Below are 24,920 nucleotides of genomic sequence, written 5' to 3' on the forward strand. Positions count from 1 at the left end.
ACTATAACATCTAGGTCTTTCTCCCGCTCAACAGCCTTAAGCTCACACGTTGTATGGTGCACACATGCTTGGCATTGGCTATACCAATGTGCATAACACTGTTTTTATCTGTGTTAAATGGCAGCTGCCAAACACAGACCCATTCCCTCATCACATCTAGATCCATCTGTTACCTGTTTTTCTCATCTAATGTCCTAACACTCGCCCAAGTCTCTGTATCGTCCGCAAACTCATGGACAGTTCCCCCAATGCATTCATCTAATCATCGATAAGAATGCTGAAGAACAATGGGCCGGACATTGACCCCTGTGGGACTCCACTGATAACCGGTCCCCACACAAAACCACTGCTACAGGTAGACTATCCTTTATCCGAAAACCTCGGGACCAGCCGTGTTTCGGTTTTCGGAGAATTTCGGATTTCGGAAGGTGGGTCGGCGGGGGTCCGCGGGGGGGTCGGCGGGGGGTCGTGCGCACGACCCCCCGCCGACCCCCCCGCGGACCCCCGCCGGCGCCGACCCCCCCGCAGACCCCCGCCAACCCCGACCCCCGCCGACTTACGGTCGGGGTCAGCGGGGGTCCGCGGGGGGGTCGGCGGGGGGTCGTGCGCACGACTTACGCTGACGCTCAGCGTAAGTCGGCGGGGGTCGGGGTCGGCGGGGGTCCGCGGGGGGGTCCGCGGGGGTCGGGGTCGGCGGGGGTCGGGGCCAGCGGGGGTCCGCGGGGGTCGGGGCCGGCGGGGGTCCGCGGGGGGGTCGGCGGGGGGGTCGGCGGGGGTCGGGGCAGGCGGGGGTCCGCGGGGGGTCGTGCGCACGACTTACGCTGGACTTACGCTGAACGAAAAAACCTTCGGTTTTTAGAGGGTTTCGGTTTTCGGAAGTTCGGATAAAGGGTAGTCTACCTGTATTAATAACATAGCCTTCTAGCTATGAGAATACAATTAATTCCTTAACCAGCCTAATATCTGTCTGCTGATCTCACAGGACTCTCATGTAGTCTATTGTGTTGCACCTTATCAAAAGTTATTCTAAATCAATTTACACAATGTCAATCAAGCTAGCTACATCAAAGAACCTAGTAACTTCCTCAAAAAAATGCAACCAGTTTGGTGAGACATGACCATTTCCAAAAGCCTGTGAGAGTCTCTAATAAACCATTCCATCAAGGTCATCAAAAGTTTGGCTCAGTGGTAGCACTCTCGCCTCTAAGTCAGAAGGTTGTGGGTTCAAGTCTCACTCTAAGGACGAGCACAAAATCTAGACTGATGCTGATGGAGTGCTGCAGTGCTAGAGGTACCCTCTTTTGGCTGAGGTGTTAAACTGTCTTCCCTCTCAGGTGGGCATATAAGATCCCATGACACTATTTCAAAGAAGTTGGTTACTGTCATTTTTTGTTTTGCTTCTGTGCAATTTCCTGAGTCAATAAATTAAATTCTTAATTTTAGCCTGAATAATATGGTTGGACAGTATGATACGTTACCACCTTCCAAAGTGGACAGGAGAACGTGGTGGGCACAGCAAGTAATCTCCCGTGTATCATTACCGTGATAAAAGAATCATGGTTATTCTGTGGAAGGGTACCCCATTCAGATCATGTAAAAAAAAAGCAAGTTCCAGTTTACAGATATGGGTCTAATTAGTGCTAGTATATGAGCATAGAAACATAGAAGCAGGAGTAGGCCATTCGGCCCTTCGAGCCTGCTCTGCCATTCAATATGATCATGGCTGATCCTCTATCTCAATACCAAATTCCCGCTCTCTCCCCATACCCCTTGATGCCTTTTGTGTCTAGAAATCTATCTATCTCCTTCTTAAATATATTCAGTGACTTGGCCTCCACAGCCTTCTGTGGTAAAGAATTCCACAGGTTCACCACCCTCTGAGTGAAGAAATTTCTCCTCATCTCAGTCCTAAATGTCCTACCCCGTATCCTGAGACTATGACCCCCTCATTCTAAACCCCGCCCCCCCAGCCAAGGAAAACATCCTCCCTGCATCCAGTCTGTCCAGTAAAGAACCATAACAGCAACGATCCAAAAGTTACAGTCACCGATACAACTTAAAGCACCAAATCTCTCTCTCCGCTATTTTAACAGATAACGGCCCAGAAATTCGGGTCTCCACGGGTGAGTACGCACGGGGTACTCACCCGTAGGCCCAATGGAAGTGTCGGTTTCCTGCATGCACTGCGCATGCGTGGGAAACCGGCACTTCCGTTCCCCTGAAAGAAGGGGTTCAGAGGTCGAACGCGTGCGCGGGAGAGGCTGCGCGTGCACATCGAACTTCTGGTTTTTTTGTTTTTTCTTTTTTTTAAACAGGTTTTCCCGGGAGGGTAAGTCTCCAGAATTTACACATTTAAAAAGCAGGCGTAAGGCCTGCTTTTTACAAGGTAAGTGGTGAATTAATTAAAATTAAAACATTTTTTCCACAGGTTTATTATTTTTAAATACTTTAAAGAAAGGTAAGTTTATTTTTAGCCCCATTAGAAAATAAAATTATTTTTTTCAAAAATTTAAATTATTGTTTAAAATAGTTATTTCATTTAATTTATAGTTTATTTTTAAAATGTTATTTTTTTTTTTAATTATTTGAAGATTTAGTGATGTTTTGGGGCCCGTAGTATTTCTAAGTTTTGACAACACTTCCTGTCAAACTTATGAATGGGCATTTCCTGTTCCGATTGGCTCCCCATGGCCCACGTGATCCCAGGGGACGCATCGAACTAACTGCGCCCCCGGGATACGCAAGCACTGCGTGCCGGCAGTTGGAGCAGGCCCCGGATCAGAATTCCACGGGGGCCCACAGCTCAACGGCCGGCACGCAAGGTAAGTGCAGGTTGGAGGCTTGCACCCACCAGGAAGCCCCCGACCCGAATTTCTGGGCCGTTTGACATTACCGACTCTCACTTTTACCCTCATAATTCAGTCCATTACTTTTTAGTATTTTAAACTTTAAAAGATTTCTGTCACCATTCCCCCCACTACCTCTGGTTGAATGTGGTTTCAGGTTACTCCACCAGCAGGCTTTCCCATTTATCAAACTTACTCAATGTCCTTAGTCAACCATTTCAAACTCAAGTCGCCCACACTTACCCCGTACAATGAGGGAGACAGAGGCAGCAGCTGAACCCACCACATTCTCAGCCAGGCAGGTGTAGCGACCTGCATCATTGAGAGTTGTGTAATGAATCCTTATCGTGTTATCAGAGTTCACCTCGTACCTGTTGAGTCAAAGCTGCAGTTAGAGCACAGAGTAGAATCAGTTTTCTTCCCTCCTCGCCTGTAGGCACCAAATCATGCTGTGGTGTCAGACCTTGGGTCCGAGCAGCCTTCCAGTACCTCCCCGCTCTTTGTGAACTAAAGCAGAGGTTAGAAAATAAATGAAGGAAACTATACATTTAAAAACCCAACGTTAAAAGTCACATAGAAACATAGAAGATAGGAGCAGGAGTAGGCCATTCGGCCCCTCGAGCCCGCTCCGCCATTTAATGAGATCATGGCTGATCATCCAAATTCAGTACCCTGTCCCTGCTTTCTCCCCATACGCCTTGATCCCTTTAGCCTCAAGAAATATATCCAACTCCTTCTTGAATATATTTAATGAATTGGCCTCAACTGCCCTGTGTGGCAGAGAATTCCACAGGTTCACCACTCTCTGGGTGAAGAAATTCCTCCTCATCTCAGTCCTAAATGGCTTACCCCTTATCCTTAGACTATGACCCCTGGTTCTGGACTCCCCCGCCATCGGGAACATCCTTCCTGCATCTAGTCTGTCTAGTCCTGTTAGAATTTTATAAGTTTCAATGAAATCCCCTCTCATTCTTCTAAACTCCAGCGAGTATAAGCCCAATCAACCCAATCTCTCCTCATACGTCATTCCTGCCATCCCAGGTATCAGCCTGGTGAATCTTCGCTGCATTCCCTCCATGGCAAGAACATCCTTCCTCAGGTAAGGCGACCAAAACTGCACACAATACTCAAGGTGCGGTCTCACCAAGGCCCTGTACAACTGCAGCAAGACATCCTTGCTCCTGTACTCAAATCCTCGGTCACGGTTTTTATTTCAGTGCAGTACTGAGACGGAGCTGCACTGTCGGATGAGACGTTAAACCACGTCTGCCCTCTCAGGTGGGCGTAAAAGATCCCATGGCACGATTTGGAAGAAGAGTAGGGGAGTTCTCCCCTGGCCAATACGTATCCCTTGGCAAATTGCCTGCCGTGTTTTCCTACGTTACATAAGTGACTACACTTCAAAAATACTTCATTGGCTGTAAAGCGATTGGGGATATCCTGAGTTTGTGAAAGGTGCTATATAAATGCAACCGCTTTCTTTTCCAAATGCTTTCTCTGGAAAAAATGGTCAAAAAAATGTTTTAGTTCCAGGAGTATGTGCCAGTTGGTGAATTTACTGTACAGATTATTCAGCAGCCCTTTGAAGCCACTTCTTGCTCACCTCCCTGTGGGAAGCTCTCCGTTTTCCTTCTTCCACCGCAGACGAGGCATCGGATCACCACGGGCCTCACAGGAGAACTGCACGGTATCCCCGGCCGTCACTGTTGCGTCACTCGGCCTCTGGACAAAGGTTGGCTTTTCTGGAATAAGATAGAAACTCTTAGGGCTGCGTTATCACCAGCAGTAGAAAGTGGATCATCGTCGGAAGCAGGACCTTGTGCCTTCCACCACCCCCCACCCCCCTGCTATTTCCCCACCCAAGACTGGCTGACTGAGGAAGTAATTCAAATTCCTGAAATCTGAGCTAGAGCAAGATTGAAGAGGCAACGCCAAATCCAGACACTGGATGATTTCGAAGCTGCACTGGAATCTTACATACATTCGCAAGAGTAGAACTTGGGTTTGTCCCATTGGATTATAGTGCAGCACTCAAAAGGTAGTACAGTAAACTCTTGTTTAAACGGCACTTAATCATCCGGAATTCTTTAATAACCGGCAAAATAGATAACCGGTAATCTTGCCGAATCCATCCATTTTTCGTTTTTCCGAGTCAGAGTTTCCCGCGGTGGCCGAGTTAGTCAGTGGTTTTTATTTTTTTTGTGTTAAAAATTGCCTACCTCTGTTATCCTGAATTTTTCATCAACCGGCACCATCCCGGTCCCGTAGGTGCCGGATATGAAAGAGTTTATTATAATGAGAGGGCGCTGCATTTTCTGAGATGTAAGGTCAGATTGAGGCTGCATCCAACTGCTCAGATGGATATAATGGATCTCACGGCATTTTTGAAAGATGAGCAGGGAGTTCTCCTGGTGTTCTGGCCAACATTCCACATACCCGCAGCATAACAAAGACCGCCTACTTCCACCTCCGTAACATCGCCTGTCTCCGCCCTTGCCTCAGCTCATCTGCTGCTGAAACCCTCATCCATGCCTTTGTTACCTCTAGACTTGACTGTTCCAACGCACTCCTGGCTGGCCTCCCACATTCCATCCTACGTAAACTTGAGGTCATCCAAAACTCAGCTGCCCGTGTCCTAACTCGCACCAAGTCCTGTTCGCCCATCACCCCTGTGCTCGCTGACCTACACTGGCTCCCGGTTAAGTAGCACCTCGATTTCAAAATTCTCATCCTTGTTTTCAAATCCCTCCGTGGCCTCGTCCCTTCCTATCTCTGTAATCTCCTCCAGCCCCACAACCCCCTGAGATATCTGCGCTCCTCTAATTCTGCCCTCTTGAGCATCCCTGATTATAATCGCTCAACCATTGATGGCCGTGCCTTCTGTTGCCTAGGCCCTAGGCTCTGGAATTCCCTGCCTAAACCTCTCCGCCTCTCTACCTCTCTTTCATCCTTTAAGACGCTCCTTAAAACCTACCTCTTTGACCAAGCTTTTGGTCACCTGCCCTAATTTATCCTTATTTGGATCGGTGTCAAATTTTTTGTCTTAAAATACTATTGTGCAGCGCCTTGGGATGTTTTACTATGTTAAAGGCGCTATATAAATACAAGTTGTTGTTGTTTCATCAACACCACCAAAAACAAACGAACTGGAGATTGATCTCATGGTCCACATGGAGTATTTGATCATCTCAGTCTATACCTATCCTTGTAACCTCCAATAATATTCTCAACCTTTAGGGAAGAAGCTTTGCGCTCTGTTAACAATTGTAAGGTCTCTCTCACCTAGTACGGACATTTGGGCGGCCTTACTCTCCCGCTGTCCCACTTTGTTCATCGCTACGCAGACGTACACTCCCGAGTCACTCCAGTGAGTGTAGGAAATGGTGAGTTTGCCAACAGCGATCTGCAGAAAAAAGACAAAAACATGCAGCTGAAACAAAGCCCAAACTGGGCAAAGGGGTTTCAGACTTGCTAAGCAGACAGAGCACAAGTCACAGAAAGATTTGTTTAAAAGACAGAGCTTCACTATATAACGGGTCGCACAATAGTGGAACAGTCAACTTATTCAGCAGTTCAAATTTGCATTTGCTGGGATTCCCAGAACGTTAGTCATTTCATTGATAGAAGCCTAGTTGTCTACTCCCTATTTTCAATATGATAATCTTCATTGTGACAAATCTTTCCCACAGTCTCAATACGAGTTTAAAAACAGGACAAAAAATTAAATAAATCGCAATTTTACCCAATAAGGGGGAAAGTGGCTGTTTGTTGTATGAGGACAGATATTCACACAGTGCAAGTATCCTGACAAGAGATTTCGAAATCAACAAACAGGTCTTACACCAACCTGATCGCTGCCTCTTGTATCCCAGGTGCTGTCATAAAAGTATTTCACCCGTGACAAGAGAAAACAAACATGTCTATAGGTTATATTACTGCTTATGTTACAGACTATGCTGCTTGGGCAAGTGGAGCATTTTCATGGGTGAAATGCCACACCAGATGATGCTCTGTGACAGACTCGGTAATCTGGTACTCGCAGTACCCCTGTTGATCAACCAGCTGGCCGGCCTCTGTGATGGAACCTGGAATGGGGGGCCTGTCACTGGAGGCTAGGATTCTACCCGCTTGGCTCCGAGATAATCCTGCAAGCCACTGCCCTAAAGGGCACAGTGGTCCCAAGATAGACAAGCAGTCGGAAGCTTACTAGTAGCATGTGCTGGTGAGCAGTAGTGTGTGCACTTGGGTGGGGGAGGTTTTCCTGAGCTTTAGTTCCTGCCAACCTGTGTAAATTTGTCTGGTATAGGCAAGTGAGGATGTCTCACTGTAGAAACAGAAAAATAGGAGCAGGAGTCGGCCATTCGGCCCTTCGAGCCTGCTCCGCCATTCAATATGATCATGGCTGATCCTCTATCTCAATATCATATTCCCGCTCTCTCCCCATACCCCTTGATGCCTTTCGCGTCTAGAAATCTATCTATCTCCTTCTTAAATATATTCAGTGACATGGCCTCCACAGCCTTCTGTGGTAGAGAATTCCACAGGTTCACCACCCTCTGAGTGAAGAAATTTCTCCTCATCTCAGTCCTAACTGTTCTACCCCGTACCCTATAGGGAGAGTGTGTGAGTTCCATGTAAGGCAAAGGAAACTCTGCTCATCTGGGTTCCTCAGTAGTTTGGTTCAGAGGCTCTTGAGCATTGTGTTGGGTTTCCCACCACACCAGGCAACCAATTGACCAAATGTATCTTAGAAAAATATCACTGTCCTCTACAGCCAGAACAGGCCAGGTGTGAAGCAAGTGATGGACTCACTCTGTAACGCTCGTCCTTTTCGTTTAGAGGAGCCCCGTCCTTCTTCCACGTCACAGTTGGCTCTGGATGGCCTCGGGGTGGCAGGCATTCCATTTCTGCCTGCTCGCCCAATGCCGCCAACACGTTGCTGGGCTGCAGTCTGAACTCCTCCCGCAAGGCTGAAATGAAACAAGGTCATTAGCACAAGTGCACTTAATCTCCAGATGTGCTGGGTGAAATACTTTTAATGAGAGACACAGCGTACAAGATACTAGAGAAGACCCTGTGCTAAACAATGGCCTCTAGCGACCACCAGTCTTCCAATGTCAGGACATCTAAACTAACCATTAAAATGGTTCTTCCGGTCGTAGTCACGACAACAAAAGACCAATGATATTTTTCAGTGCTTCAGTCCTTGGACAACACAACACACTCATGAGGCATGATTTTAAACCACCCCGCCCGCCAATATCCCCCCAGACTTGGCTGGAAAACAGATTCGACGGGCGGCGGGGGAGGTGGTTAAAATGGCAGGGGGTGATTCACGCCACATTCCCGATGTGTTTATGCCCCCCTCCCCCCCATCTTAATTTGCCCGATTTCAGGCATGGGAAGGCCGTCCGTCCAGAGGAGCAGAGATCCTAATTTAAATGGTGAATTTGTGTCCCATGACATCATCATGATGCACACGCCATTTTAACCGTGGGCCGACTAAGGGCCACTCAGTCTCGTGCACAACAGCGAAAGCTGCCAGCAGGCATGCATCCTGGCCACAGGAATCCCAGGTTAGTTCATTTTTGTTTAATAGGTTCCTTGTGGGGCAGAAGGAGAAGAGTGCTCCTCATGGCCCCACAAGGATACCTTGGGCCTCCTTGTCTGGGGCTTCCCTCCCTCCGTCCCTCCCGCCCTCCCTCCACCCCATCCCCTTTCCCTCAACCATAAGAACATTTCAAATGATTCACAACCCTCTAAGTGAAGAAAGTTCTCCTCATCTGAGTCCTAAATGGCCGACCCCTTATCCTAAGACTATGCTCCCTAGTTCTAGACTCTCCAGCCAGGTGAAAGAGTCTCTCAGCATCTACCCTGTCAAACCATCTAAGAATTTTATACGTTTCATTGAGATCACCTCTCATTCTTCTACATTCCAGCGAGCATAGGCCCATTCTACTCAATCTCTCATGAACCTTGCCGATCTCCCACCCCACTTCCTCACTCACCTTGCCGGGAACCGTTTCCATGGCCCCCACCTCCCCCACTCTGTGAATTTCAACTCTCACTCACCGCCGGTAATGTGATTCCCGCCAGCTTCAGCTGGGAGTCAGCATCCTGACATGCAAAATGAGGCCTGAGCATTAAAAAGTTCCAGGCCTCTCTCTGAACGGTTCACGGGGGTTTCCCTCCCGCCCTGCACCCCGTCCGCCCTGAATGCAGCCCAGTGTTAAAATCGGGGCTATGAAGTCTCGATAGAATAACTATGTCACTACAGGAGGGTCTTTGTGTGTCAGCTGGTCTCAGACTTGCCTCTGGGTCAGAAGTATGTGGATTTGACTTCCCTACCGAAAGTGTTTGGGCTTAAAATCTAGATTGGCTCTCCAGTTCTAAGTTCCATTGAGAAGACCTCACGCTTCCCTCTAGATAGACCTTCAATGTTGAGTTGATAAATGTGGCATGCTGGGCCAATTATCTTCGTTGGTTGGTGACATAAGAAAACTACTAGGCACTTGGTCTGTGTATTAAACAAAGCTTTAATCAACAGTTTTTCAACATGGAGATCTAGTTGTGTCCTTCACTAGTTCCTGTTAAAGAATGTCCTGAGCAAGCTGGGCCCATGTCCGAGAATTTATACTCTCTCTGGACAGCGCCACCAGCAGGCTGCCCAGTATTATTAGCGCTCCGAAAGCTTGTGATTTCAAATAAAGCTGTTGGACTATAACCTGGTGTTGTGTGACTTCTTACAGTATTATTTCATAAGTCATTTCCACATGAATGACAAGATTTATGTCAGCTGGTCCTGAAGCGGACCTTTGGGTGACATTGTTAGATCCGTGGTTCAGTGGATAAATAATTACAGGGATGCTGTACATAAACAAACAACAGGTCTTTACTGGAGGAGGGTCATCTCTAGACTGGGGTACAGAGGCATGCGCACAGCTTATATACCGGTGTGGTTACTGCCGGTACTACAGTATACAGGAGCTGTAAAAAGTAGTTCTGACTTAAAGCACATACACTACAGACATATTCGATGCTTTCATGCTTTTCAGACCGGGAGGCCGCTTTCGGGCATTCGGTCGTCTTCTTGATGATATCAGCTGGCAGGTTCTCGGTGAGCTAGCACACACAGGGGGAACCACGTGTAGGTTGTCATCAGTACTGTGTTGCAGAATACTGCTCTGCCTCATGGTCCTGCAGCCGCTGCACAAAGGTCGTTGACGTGAAGCTAAACGCCGCCATGAGGATGATGTCAGGGGCGCTCAAGTCCACTCCAACTGAGTGGCTCCCGGTGCTGTCCCACATTGCCCCCCCCCCCCGTTTCATTCACCACGATATCACCATGCTCCGTGAGATGGAAAAAAACTATGAGCAACGACGACGTTCCCATTCACAAAGACTTAAAAAACCCGCCAAGAAAGCACTTAAAATCGCGCCGGCCATTCTGGGGAGCAGCAGCCAATATTCACGCAGCTGGTATCGACCCGCTATCCAGATGGACGAAATCGTGGGACGCATGCAACATAAAGAACCAACACCTCATCGCTGACCCAACAGCTGAGGTCCCTGGTTTCAACCTCCCTCGAAGACAGTGGACGGCGCTCAACCCAATCCGCACAGGGTATGGAGGGTGCGGCCATCTGCTCCACAAGTGGAAGATAAGGGACGACCTGGAGTGCGACTGTGGCCATGAGTCCCAGACCATGGAATACATCGCATCGACCTGCCCACTGAGATCTGTTGCGGGAGGCACCTCATTTCTCCACTCAGCATCTCAGGAGGCCATCGAATGGACAGCCAAACTAGACATCCCATTATAGGCTTTTCCCGTCATACGAAACAACAGCAACTCTCCAGGGCAGTGCTGAGAGAATGCTGACTTGTTGGAGGTACTGTTCCTCAGATGTTGAGCCGAGGTCCTCCACCTGTGCTGGGGGTTCAGGGTCAGGATAGTTTCACATCGTACCGTACTGTTTGAAGATGAACAGGAAATTCCTCTGGTGTTCTGTCCAACATTCCTCATCTGTCCTCTCAGGTGGATGTAAAAGATCCCATGGCACTATTTTAAAGAAGAGTAAGGCAGTTCTCCCCAGTGTCCTGACCAACATTTATCCCTCAACCAACATCACTAAAAACAGATTATCTGGTCATTATCACATTGCTGTCGGTGAGGCCTTGCTGTGCGCAGATTAATTGCTGTATTTCCTACATTACAACAGTGACTACACTTCAAAAGTACTTCCTTGGCTGTAAAGCACTTCGGGATGTCCTGAGGTCATGAAAGGCGTTATATAAATGCAAGTCTTTCTTTCTTTCAGCCCAAACGATCAAAAACTGGTCACTCATCTCATTTGTGGGAGCTTACTGGACCAAAATGGCTGCCATCTTTGACTACATAACAGTGACTGCTCTCCAAAAATTAATTCAGTGGTTAATACTTCAAAATGTTTCAACATGATAAGCTGTTATATAAATGCACATCTTTTGGATAAAATGTTAAATCAAAGCCCAATCTACTTGCTCAGGTGGATGTAAAAAATCCCATAGCACTATTTGAAAATTAAAAGGCAGTTCTCCCGGTGTCCTGGCCAATCCTTATCCCTCAACCAACACCACAAAAACATCTCATTGTGGGAACTGGTTGCGTGCAAATTGGCTGCTCCACCTGCCTTCATATTAACAGTGACAACACTTCAAAATGGAATTAATTGGCTGTGAAGCGAATTAGGGCTCCCCGAGTTTATGTAAGATGCTATATCAATACAAGTTTATTTTTCTTTCTTTAATAATAATTTCACAGAACATTGCATCTCCTCCCACAGATTTTAAATTCGTTCATGGGATGTGGGCGTCGCTGGCAAGGCCAGCATTTATTGCCCATCCCTAATTGCCCTGGAGAAGGTGGTGGTGAGCCACCTTATTGAACTGCTGCAGTCCGTGTGGTGAAGGTACTTCCACAGTGCTGTTAGGGAGGGAGATCCAGGATTTTGACCCAGCGATGATGAAGGAACAGCGATGTACTTCCAAGTCAGGCTGGTGTGTGTGCAGGGGAACTTGGAGGTGGTGGTGTTCCCATGCGCCTGCTACCCTTGTCCTTGTCCTTCTAGGTGGTAGAGCTCGCAGGTTTGGGAGGTGCTGCTGAAGAAGCCTTGGCGAGATTGCCTCTGAACAGCAGTTTTAAAATATAAAACTCAGCAAACAGCTATCAAGAAACCAGGAAGTATCTCACTCTATAGCATTTACGATTATATTTCACTTCAGTAGAATGCCAACACAGTGACAATTTTTAAGTGTGCAGTGTTATTTAAATCCAAAGATTTCCCCTTTCATTTCTGTGTTGAATCTGCAATGAGTACTATGAGCCAGCAGAGGGATTCGCAGGACTGAGAAATGGTTAAACAATTCTCAAGGCTCGAAAAACCATTGCGACAAGTCAATCTATTCTCCAGAATAGAGGATATCTCACAGCCAGCTGTGATACACAATAAATACCTCCACTGCTGATTAGACTGCAATACACTGGAATTTCTATCCCATTTAAATTTTCAAACAGGAAGTAATTCTGCTATGTGATCCCGTTTCATGTGTTCGCAGGGCAGGTTCGGAGATTGGTGGCAACATGCAAATCACTGCATGCATACAGGACCAGATGGCAGCCCCTGCAGTAAGGAGCACTAATCAGGGATCTCTCGCTGTGTGCTCGCCAACAGTGCTCCCTCAACCAACCACCAAATTGGTCATTTATTGTTTGTGGGACCTTGTGAGCACAAATTGGCCCCAAGTTCACCTACAAAAAACAGTTAACTACCGTTCAAAAGTAATTCATTGGTTGTGAAGCATTGTGGGATATCCCGAAGTCACAAAAGGATGCTTTCGCTAGCCTGAGTCTGCACCATTTTAATGTAAGGTTGGACTAGTGGGAGGGATTCAAATAGGACATTACATTTTATTGGGGTATGAGGAGAACATGGAACCAAAGAGAACTGTTTGTTTAATTCCTGTGCTTAATAAAGTAGTGAAAGCCAATTAAATGGGGAGACAATTATAACTTTAAATTTAGCACATAAAATGGGATTGGCAGAGAGTCCAATATTGATTCTGTATTCTTTTTATCAACTGCATCTGCTGATGAGGGGTTAAAGGCAGAATGATATTGACGTTGAATGAATGATATGCGACACGTGCTAGCACGCTCCTACAGGCAACTGTGAACTGTAACCCCTCAACCTGGTGGTGGACCGGAGTCAGATGCTGTGCATCTCCAAGAATGAATGACTTTGCTTGAAGACCTGTTCCTGGTTTTAGAATTCTCTCGTCAGTAAGATTTCAGGCAGTGAGATGATGGTCTTTAGTTGGACTAATGGAGAATTTGGATGTGTTGTGTTGCTTGCAGTTCACAGGGGACAGATGAAGCCAAGTATTTATATATGGACTTTATCACATCGAGAATTGAAGCAGTTTCTTCTTCTTTCTCTTCTCTTCCTCCTCTACTTCACCAATGCCCTGGATCACGGCATATTTCTTTACCACTTCACACAATGATTTATTTATTGAAACCTGGTGACTGTTATGTAGGCAAGCACAACAGCCATTCTGCACCAGCGACATCACACAAGCAGCCACAAGATGAATGACAATTAAGTATTTTTGGTGGTGTTGCTTGAAGGAGGAATAGTGGCCAGGGCACCAGGAGAACGCCCCACTGTTGTTCAAGTTACTGCCATGGGGGGGGTTTAAGCAAGACTTTAGTTTAATGTCTCATCGGAAGGACAGCGCCTGACGATGCTACACTGAAACCTAGTTTATGTACACGAGTCCTTGGAGATGTGTAACATCAGAGTCCGTTCCACCACCAGGTTGATGGGTTACAGTTCACAGTTGCCTGTACGAGAGTAGTAGCACGCGGCGGATATCATTCGTTCAACGTCAATATCTTTCGGCCTTTAATGTGTATCGAAGCGCCACTACAGCACTGTTGGGTTTTCCTGAAGCCTACATTCCTATCACTTGTCCACTGCCCCATCCATGTTTGGATTTGGATTTGACAAGCTTGTCCTCTTCACCTGTGGCCGGCTGGGCTTCATCCCCCCTGGCGGCCACAGGTGAAGAGGACAAGCTTGCCAAATCCAAATCCAAACATGGATGGTGTAGTGTATGTACTTTGCAGAAGGAGCTATATTCTGCAGCCCCTGTATACTGCAGTACCAGTAGTGACCACCCCTGTATATAAGCCTGTGTAGTAACTTTTGCATAGTAGTTCCAGTTTGTCTCCACTCAGTAAAGACCCGTTGTAACCAACTCCTGCAGTCCGTGTCTCAATTACACATGGACATAATACTGGCGACGAGCAGATCCGAACTTACCTACAGTTCTGCACCACCTCATGGGGATCCATCCCTGAAGCGAAGTTGTTAGTAGTTCCGAAGACCAGAAGAGCGATAGTGAATCCGGGAACAAGAGACTAAGCTGTCTCAAACTTCACAACGTAATCGCAAAAGAGGATCACCGAACCATGTGGGTCACCCTCACGATAGCAGGGTCCCAAGTCAAAATGGAATTGGATACAGGATCAGCCCTGACCGTCATGAATCGACGAGACTACGAGCGGCTATTCTCTCACATACCCTTGAAAGACACATCCATTGTCTTGAAGACGTATACGGGGCAGAAAGTATACCCCAGAGGGAAAATAAGGGTGCCTGTCGAATACAACGGCAAGGAAATACAGAAATTGTATCTGTACATACTGCAAGATGGTGGACCACCGTTATTGGGACGTGAATGGATCAGAAAGATAAGTTTAGACTGGCACTCCATTCAGGCACTGACGGTGGCTGGTAAAAAGGATGACGACGTCACACCTGGACGATTGTCAAAAATCTTAGCTAACGCCAAAGAGGTATTTCAACAAGAACTGGGAACTCTTAAAGGCGTAACCGCCTCGATAAAAATAGAAGAGAATGCAATTCCCAAGTTTTTCAAAGCAAGACCGGTACCGTATGCAATTCGCCCAGCCGTCGAGGCAGAGCTGGAGAATCTGGAGAATGCATGCGTGTTATCTAAGGTAGACTGGAGCGAGTGGGCGACACCCATCGTTCCTGTCATGAAGAAAACGTTAAATAATAAGTCTGAGGAGCCAAGGAAGGTTCGCATCTGTGGGGACTTCAAGGTGATGGTGAACCCAGTCCTTCACACAGTACAATATCCTCTCCCGAGGATAGAAGATATTTTCGCCTCACTATCTGGAGGGAAGCGTTTTACAAAAATTGACCTAGCACAAGCATATTTGCAGATGGAGGTTGAAGAATCCTCTAGGAAGTATCTCACGATAAACACTCAAAGGTCTTTACCAGTATAATCGACTGGTATTCGGAGTAGCATCAGCTCCGGCGATATGGCAAAGAGCGATGGAACAAGTCCTGCAAGGGATTCCGGGGACGACATCCTAGTGACAGGTGAAGGTGACAGTGAACACCTTGCCAACCTAGAGCAGGTGCTCACTAGACTACGTGAACATGGGCTACGAGCCAATCGCCCCAAGTGCGAGTTTTTTAAGAAACAGATATCGTATTGTGGCCACGTGATTGATGAAGAAGGGTTACATAAGTCCCCTGACAAAATTGAAGCGGTGGTTAAGGCTCCAGCGCCTGAAAATGTGTCGCAACTGAGGTCATTCCTCGGATTGGTGAATTACTACCATAAGTTTTTGCCGAATTTGTCCACAATTCTGCACCCACTGAACGCCCTACTACAAACTGGAGTAGCATGGAAATGGAGTGATGAATGTAAGCGGGCCTTTCAGAAGAGTAAAGACCTAATCACTTCAAGAGAAGTATTGGCTCACTACAACCCATCACTACCGATAAGACTAGCATGTGATGCGTCTCCCTACGGCATTGGAGCGGTACTGTCACATAAATTCCTTGATGGTTCAGAGAGGCCGATAGCTTTTGCGTCACGCTCGTTGACTTCGGCCGAGCGTAACTATGCCCAGATTGACAGAGAGGCCCTCAGCCTGGTGTGGGGGGTGAAGAAGTTCAATCACTACCTGCACGGTCAGAAATTTACTCTACTAACTGATCATCAACCTCTCGTCTCCATTTTCAACCCTCAGAAAGGCGTCCCGATAATGACAGCACAACGGCTACAGAGGTGGTCCCTTTTCCTAGGGGCACACCAATATGACATTGAGTACAAAGGAACTAAACAGCATGGGAATGCTGATGGATTGTCGCGCCTACCGTTGCCGACGGTGGAAGAAGCACCTGCAGTGGATCCTGTGGAGATATTCCACTCGACCATAGTCGAATGTCTACCTGTGACGAATGCAAACATAGAAAAGGAAACACGAAATGACCCGACACCCTCCTGGGTCTATGATTTAACGGTAAAGGGATGGCCAGCACATGGCGAACCACTGTTGCCAGCATTCTCGCCGAGAAGAGAACAGCTGTCAGTGTGCAGAGGAACCTTGATGTGTGGATCCAGAGTAGTAATTCCACCCAAATTGAAGGATAGAGTGCTCAATGAGCTTCATAGGGTCATCTGGGAGGGGTAAAAATGAAGAACTTAGCCAGAGCGTTTGTGTGGTGGACGGGAATCGATAGAGAAATCGAAGAGATGACCAAGAGCTGTACAGGATGCCAGAACGTCCAAAACGCCCCACCACAAGCCCCTCTACATCCATGGGAGTGGCCCGCATCTCCATGGCAAAGGGTGCACATTGATTTTGCTGGTCCATTTATGGACTCGATGTTTTTAATTGCGGTGGATGCACATTCAAAGTGGCCAGAGGTAATAAAAATGTCCTCAACCACCACAGAAAAACTATCACAGTCTTACGAACCATATTCGCCAGAAATGGGCTGCCTGAACAGGTTTGCTCCGACAATGGACCACAGTTTCTGTCTGAAGAGTTCCGGAGGTTCTTAAAGAACAATGGTGTTAAGCATTACACATCCGCCCCATATCATCCAGCCACCAATGGATTGGCTGAGAGGTTCGTTCAAACATTCAAGAAGGCTATCAAGGCAATGTGTAATGAAGACATACCCCTACAACACAAGGTGGATAACTTCTTGTTTGCCTACCGGAATGCGACACATGCGGTTACCAACCAAACTCCAGCCATGATGTTCTTCAATCGAAGACTACGATGCCACTTGGATTTGGTTAAGCCAAACATCAGAAGAGATGTGGAGAACAGGCAGTTTCAGAATATGAATGAAAGGCCGACCAGGAGTTTTAAGATAGGTCAACCAGTTTTGGCCCGGGACTACCGCACAGAGAAATGGCAGCCAGGAACGATCTGCACACGGCAAGGACCCCTAATGTATACCGTGGATGTTGGAGAGAGCATTGTAAGACGCCATGCTGACCAGATTCTAGAGTAACTGGAAAACGTCAATTCCACACCACGATCCGATACACCTGGTGATGAAACCGAAGTACCAATTGCATCTACCTCAGAATCGGTGATATTGGAAGCAGACGAACCAAACAACGACGTTGATCCCAAATCAACTTTGCCAGAAGAACCTGATACCCCAAAGAGGCGTTATCCAGACAGAATCAGGAAGCCTCCTCAAAGACTGAACTTATAATTGCTTAACTTCAGCTAATGTATCTAGCAACTGTAATTGTAAATGTTATTTAATTATTAATCGAATGTTATGTACTGTTTAGCTAAAAGGGGAGGAATTGTAGTGTATGTACTTTGCAGAAGGAACTATATTCTGCAGCCCCTGTATACTGCAGTACCAGTAGTGACCACCCCGGTATATAAGCCTGTGTAGTAACTTTTGCATAGTAGTTCCAGTTTGTCTCCACTCAGTAAAGACCTGCTTTAACCAACTCCTGCAGTCCATGTCTCAATTACACACGGACATAATAGATGGGGCAGTGGACAAGTGATGGGTTTTCCTGAAGCCTACATTCCTAACAGTGCACAATTATTTGGGGTTCTGCTGACCTTTAAATCATGCCGCAGTTTGCAATTCGCCTCCCCCGCCCCTCCCCACAATGGGCAAGCTTCATGCATGGAGTACACCTCACTGGGAGCTTGTCCAGTTTGGGGGGAGTGAGGTGGTGAACGGGAATTTCATGGCGCTACACAACTTAAAAGCGAACGGCAACTTAAAGGGGCGGGCACCTGCTATTTTTCCAAACGGCAACGCCGCGAGCTTGCTTGCCCAAAAACGTCTGTAAGGAGTGGTGTGGGCTTCAGAGCATCCTGGTCCTCTGATGGGGCAATGGAAACACCACAGCAGGAAGTGAAGCAGATGAGGGGGGCTCTGTTCAGCACTAATTGCCACTAGCCACCCCCCCCAAAGGGGAATGAGAGGAAGTAATCACAAATGTCAATGCCTCCAGGCACTCACAGAAGCAAGACAATAAAGAGTGCAATGACCTTCCACTACAGAGTGTGCTAAGCATGCATTCCATTTAGGATTGCCTCCCTTTCACACTGACGTGAAGTACTTTCACACCGTACCATGCATGCCCATTACTCAGAGGCATGTGCTCTGCATCCCCAGCTTTCATCTGGAAATGTTCCCTCATTCACATCCTTACATGTATTCAGCCCAAAACATTCTCCCCGTCAAATGTGGCTCCACAATAGAACATGTGACAAGTCCACAGAAGTTCTTCAGCAGAGCCTCCTCGTGCCATAGCCCGCAAGGGCATTCAGGGATTCTCCAACAGATGCTCCAATTGCATCCATAGAGTTCTGAGGTCAGAGGTAGAACAAGCAACCTCTTCTAAATTCAACAGGTTTGGAGTTTCAGTTAGAGAGAACCATGAGACAGAGTTTCAGTGAACTCGTTCTTCTACCACGCTGATCAGTGGCCATGATGAAGCAGTAACTGGGGCTTGTCTAGAATGGGCACCGATGGTGGTGTTGTCTCCCAGGATGCCAACATATCCGAGCCCTCCTGTGATGGTGGCAGAGGCTGGCCACACAGTCGCAAAAGTGGCACAACCTGCAGCAGATCAGTTTCAGGATTCAGCTACCAGGAGCTTAAGGCCACCTCAGCCCCGAGGTGCCACTATGAGTATAAAGCAACCACGCATTTCACGTACTAGAAGAAAACTCTGGCACTCACACAGGACATGGCTGGTAATAACAAATTTGGTAGCACGGGGAATTGATGTGTATGGGAAGTGTTATGTCCGTGTATAATCAGACACAGACTGCGGAGAACGATACAACGTGGCTCAGACTGCAATTGAACTGTACAGATTACTACTCAATGTTATATACAGGTGTGGTCACTGCCGGTACTACAGTATACATGAGCTGTAAAAAGTAGTTCTCCCCCTTAAAAAGGTACATACATTACAATTCCTCCCCTTTTAGAGTAACAGTACCATAACACTCATTTAACAATTAAATATCAAACTAATTACAATTAACACTTTTAACATGCAACATTAGCTGAAAATAGTCTATTTATAAATTCAGTCTTTGGGGAGGCTTCCTGATCCTTTCTGGACAGTGCCTTTCCCGAGTGTCTTGCTCTTGGTGCGGAGGCGATTCTGGCCCCCTGTCATCGGTTGGTTCATCAGCTTCCGATGCTACTGTTTCTGGGGTAGATGCTACCTGTACGTCGGGTTCATCACCAGGTACGTATGGGCGAGGCATGGGGTTGACTTGTTCCTGTGACTCTAGGATCTGGCCAGCATGGCGTCTCACGATGCTCTCCCCAACGTCCACTGTGTACATTAGTGGGCCCTGCCGTCTGCATATCGTTCCTGGCTGCCATTTTTCTGTTCAGTAGTCGCGGGCCAAGACTGGTTGCCCTACATTGAAGCTCTTGTTGGCTTCTCATGGATGTGCTGGAATTGCTTACTCTCAACATCTCTTCGTACGTTTGGTCTGAGCAAATCCAGGCGAGATCTTAACCTTCGGTTAAAGAACATCATGGCTGGGGCCTGGTTGGTGACTGCATGTGTCGCATTCCGGTAGGCGCACAGGAAATTGTCCACCTTGTGCTGCAGCGGAATGTTGTCATTGTACATAGCCTTTATTGCCTTCTTAAAGGTTTGTACGAACCTCTCAGCCAATCCATTTGTGGCTGGATGATACGGGGCGGATGTGTAATGCCTTACCCCATTCTTTTTCAAGAACCTCTGGAACTCTTCGGACACAAACTGTGGTCCGTTGTTGGAGCAAATCTGTTCTGGCAAGCCATTCCTGGCAAAAATGGTCCGTAGGACTGCAATAGTTTACTCCGTGGTGGTGGAGGACATTTTGATGACCTCAGGCCATTTCGAGTGCGCATCCACGGCTATTAAAAACATTGAGTCCATGAATGGACCAGCAAAATCAATATGCACCCGTTGCCATGGAGATGAGGGCCACTCCCATGGGTGTAGAGGGGCCTGTGGTGGTGCATTTTGGACTTTCTGGCATCCTGAGCAGCTCTTGGTCAGGTCCTCGATTTGTTTATCGATTCCCGGCCACCACACATAAGCCCTGGCTAGGCTTTTCATTTTTACCCCTCCCAGATGACCCTCATGAAGCTCATTGAGCACTCTATCCCTTAACTTGGGTGGAATTACCACTCGGGATCCACACATCAAGGTCCCCCGGCACACTGACAGCTGTTCTCTCCTTGTCGAAAATGCTGGCAACAGTGAGTCGCCATGTGCTGGCCATCCCTTCACTGTCAAATCATATACCCGAGACAGTGTCGGGTCATTTCGGGTTTCCTTTTCAATACAAGCGTTAGTTACCGGTAGGTATTCAGCTATAGTCGAATGGAATATTTCGACAGGATCCACTGCTGGTGCTTCCTCCGCAGTAGGCAGTGGCAGGCGTGATAGCCCATCAGCATTTCCATGCTGTTTCGTGCCCTTATATTCAATCTCATAGTGGTGCGCCGCTAGAAAAAGTGACCATCTTTGTAGTCGTTGTGCAGTCATCACCGGAACGCCCTTCTTTGGATTAAAAATGGAGACAAGAGGCTGGTGATCAGTCAGCAAGGTGAATTTCTGTCCGTGCAGATAGTGATTGAACTTTTTCACTCCCCACACTAGGCTGAGGGCCTCCCTGTCAATCTGGGCGTAGTTATGCTCGGCTGAGGTTAGTGATCGTGACGCAAAGGCTATTGGCCTCTCTGAGCCGTCCGAGAATTTGTGCGACAGCACTGCTCCAATGCCGTAGGGTGACGCATCACATGCCAACCGAATTGGTAATGCTGGGTTGTAATGGGCCAATACCTCTTTCGATGTGATTAGTGTTTTGCTCTTCTGGAAAGCTCGTCTACATTCGTCACTCCACTTCCATGGCACCCAGTTTGCAGTAGGGTGTTCAGTGGGCGTAGTATTGTAGACAAATTTGGCAAGAACTTATGGTAGTAGTTTACCAGCCCGAGGAACGACCGCAGTTGTGACACATTTTCCGGTGCTGGAGCCTTGGCTACAGCCTCAATCTTCTCTGGGGACTTATGTAACCCCTCTTTATCGATAACGTGGCCACAATACGAGATCTGTTTTCTAAAAAACTCGCATTTGGGGCGGTTAGCTCGGAGCCCATATTCCTGCAATCTAGTGAGCACCTGCTCCAGGTTGGCAAGGTGATCACTGTCATTTTTGCCCGTGACCAGGATGTCGTCCAAATAACACTGGGTCCCTGGGACCCCTTGCAGGACTTGTTCCATTGCCCTCTGCCAAATAGCCGGAGCTGATGCTACCCCGAATACCAGCCGGTTGTATTGGTAGAGACCTTTATGGGTGTTAATTGTGAGGTATTTTTTTGATGCTTCTTCTACCTCCATTTGCAGATACGCCTGGGCCAGATCAATCTTAGTGAAGCGTTTCCCTCCAGATAGTGAGGCGAAAATATCTTCAATCCGCGGAAGTGGATATTGTACGGTGTGACGGACCGGGTTCACTGTTACCTTAAAGGCACCACAGATGCGAACCTTCCTTGGTTCCCCAGGCGTGCTGCTCAACGACTTTTTCATCACAGGGACGATGGGTGTAGCCCACTCACTCCAGTCTACCTTGGACAGTACACCTGAACGTTCCAGACTCTCCAGCTCTGCTTCGACGGCTGGGCGGATCGCATAAGGTCTGGCCTTAAAAAATTTTGGACTTGCGTTTTCTTCAATTTTAATCGTCGCTGTCATGCCTTTTAGTGTTCCGAGTCCTTGCTGGAACACTTCTTTCGCGTCAGTTAGGATCTTTGACAGTCGCCCAGGTGTGACGTCGTCATCCTTTTTGTCAGCCACAGTCAGTGCCTGCATGGAATGCCAATCCAGTTGTATTTTCCGGATCCATTCACGTCCCAGTAATGGTGGTCCTCCATCTTGTAATACATACAGGTCTAGTTTTGGTGTTTCCTTACCGTTATATATAACGGTCACCCTTATTTTTCCTTTGGGGTAGACTTTTTGCCCTGTGTACCTCTTCAAAATAATTTTTGTGTCTCTCAAGGGTATGTGCGAGAATAGCCGCTCGTAGTCCCGTTGGTTTATGACTGTTAGGGCTGATCCTGTGTCCAATTCCATCTTTACCTGGACTCCTGCTATCTTGAGAGTGACCCAAATGGTTCGGTGATCCTCTGTTGTGATCATATTATGTAGTTTCAGACAACTCAGTTCCCTGCTTTCGGAGTCGTTATCACTCTTTTGTTCGTCTGAACTATTCTCCGTTATCTTATGTACCTTCTTGTACTTTCCTTTGGTCGGTTTCTTATTGCTGGTTTTCTTTCCCGACCTGCAGACTCGTGCTATGTGTCCTACTTTTCCACACTGTCTGCACACTTTGTCTTTGAACCAGCAATCATTCTGGTCGTGTGTTGTTCTGCCGCAGCGATAGCACTTCTCTGTTCCATATGACATTTCGTTTGTGCCATATTCTTGCGGTCTCTGTTGTATCTCTGCAGCGCCCCGTGCTGCTGCTTCATATGATACCGCAATGCTGAAAGCCTTTTCCAGCGTAAGGTCCTTTTCAGATAGAAGCCGTTTCTGGGTTCCTTCACTTTGAAGCCCACACACAAACTTGTCCCTTAAAGTATCTGCTAGTCCCGTTCCAAACTGGCAGTGTTTCGATAGCTTGCACAATTCCGTTAAATACTCAGCATTACTTTCATCTTTATGCTGGTTCCTTTTGTGACACTTAAATCTTTCTGCTATCAGCAGCGGTGTGGGGTTTAAGTGGTCCTGTAGGATTGACACTGTGTTTTCAAAATCCTTTTCTACTGGCTTCTCTGGGGTTACTAGGTTTCGTAGTAAGCCATACGTTTTTGCACCCATTGAATTCAACAATACCAGCGCTTTCTTGTCATCTGGCACTTCATTTGCCTTGCAGTATACTTCTATGCGTTCGACATATGTTGTCCAATCTTCGACTTCATTGTCGAACACTGTGATACTGCCACTCTTCGGCATTTTTGGGTGTGGTTAGACTGGCTTAAAATGGCGTCTCCCGTGCTTTCCTTTCTTCCCCGCTACGGCTTAAAATGGCGTCTCCCATGCTGCTGCCAACGCCGCTCTCGGCGGTCCTCGTGGCAAATGGCGATGCCCTGTGGGTTTCGTGCGCTGCTCCTGCGCTGCTGCCAACGCCGCTCTCTGCGGTCCTCATGGCAATGGCAGTGCCTCGCGTTTTCCTGCGCGCCTCTCTCCCCCGTTGACGCTGCTCGGCCCTTGAACACCGGCTGCGCTCTGCTCTCTCTCGTCTCTCTCCCCCGTTGACACCGCTCGGTCCTGAACACCGGCTGTGCCCTGTGCGCTCTGCCTTCTCTCGCTCCCCTGTTGACGCTGCTCGGCCTTTTTCTGTGCCGCTCGGTCGGGCTCTAGCCCGTCGCTGTCCGGGAAGGGTCTGCGCAGTACCTGTTGCCAGCCCGTTTTGCTGGACCACAGTGACTGGAAAGCCAAGCCTGGCTCTCGACAGCCTCCCCTGCGATGCTCAAATCTCCGCTGGATGACTGGGCGGTTGCCCGTGGTCGACGCCCTTGCTTCTGGACTCAACCTTCTTCCACTGTTCTCCAGGAGCGAATCCCTGGGAGTTGATGCAGAGTTGCAGGTAGGTTCGAATCTGCCTCGTCGCCACTGTTATGTCCGTGTATAATCAGACACAGGCTGCGGAGAACGATACAAACGGTGTTTACTCAACGTGGCTCAGGCTGCAATTGAACTGTACAGATTACTACTCAACGTTATATACAGGTGTGGTCACTGCCGGTACTACAGTATACATGAGCTGTAAAAAGTAGTTCTCCCCCTTAAAGGTACATACATTACAGGAAGGGAGCTGTGGTGTGACTGTATGTTTCATCAAGGGCCACAACCAGTAGATTTGAGAGTTGTATGGGAAACATAAAGCATTGGCAACCGAAGGCATATTTGTGGCGGGCAATGGGAAAGTTAAGAGGTGTCCTGTGTGAGAGTTTCCCGAATGGCTCTTGCTGCCGATATTAGCTTCTGCTTTGCCCCCTCTTCATGCTCCGTTTGACGATTGCTTTGGTGAGGCGGGGCCCTTCCCCCACTGGGGCCTCCAGAACAATACCTCTTTGCAGGGCAAAATTAAACAGCATACAGCAACAACCCTTGAAACCCTTGCCGGGCTGTATTGGAGGACAACTCCAGATCAATCCAGCCATAACATGCCAAAGAGGTGCTCAGTGGTGGATGCAGGACGGTATACTGGTGTCTTTAAATACCACGTATGCACCATGACCACTGGCTCCAGGCGATAGCCTTAATTGACCAGGAGCCACTCAGATATGCCTTTGGTTGGACAGTGGACTAACTTAAAATAAGGACACAGTGTTAGCTGCCGGGGAGGTGAGCATTGTCTTGCATAATTCAGTGTTGATTCAGGGCACAAATAAGCTGCACATTTGGAGAGCAGAATATATTCCCTATTCGTGTAGGTAGTGGCACTGTGTAATGAAACACAAAGGGCCCAGGGGTACAATCTATAACCCGAGACTGTCGGAAATTCTGCCACTCTATAAAATGATATAAACCCTCTAATTCTGCTGACAGTTGTCCATGGGGAAGGCAATAAAGTTGTTTGCTCAAGCAAACAAGGCATTGATCATTTGTTTTATACATCTGC

At 47.7% G+C, this 24,920-nt stretch overlaps 1 protein-coding gene across 2 annotated transcripts in view; it reads right to left on the minus strand.

Moving 5' to 3' along the window:
* robo4 (roundabout, axon guidance receptor, homolog 4 (Drosophila)) overlaps positions 1-24,920 on the minus strand; it is a 183,740-nt gene that overhangs the window by 90,450 nt on the left and 68,370 nt on the right. For both annotated transcript variants that reach the window (XM_085968075.1, XM_085968076.1), the window contains exons 3-6: positions 7,659-7,816; positions 6,129-6,249; positions 4,450-4,588; positions 3,090-3,217 (exon numbers count right to left, since the gene is read on the minus strand). In XM_085968075.1, coding sequence (XP_085824201.1) covers positions 3,090-3,217; positions 4,450-4,588; positions 6,129-6,249; positions 7,659-7,816 — 546 coding nt within the window. The remainder of the gene's footprint in view (positions 1-3,089; positions 3,218-4,449; positions 4,589-6,128; positions 6,250-7,658; positions 7,817-24,920) is intronic.

Source organism: Somniosus microcephalus, chromosome 26 (genome assembly GCF_052327205.1).
Source record: "Somniosus microcephalus isolate GS21.2 chromosome 26, FLI_Smic_1.0, whole genome shotgun sequence".
NCBI classification, from domain to species: Eukaryota; Metazoa; Chordata; class Chondrichthyes; order Squaliformes; family Somniosidae; genus Somniosus; species Somniosus microcephalus.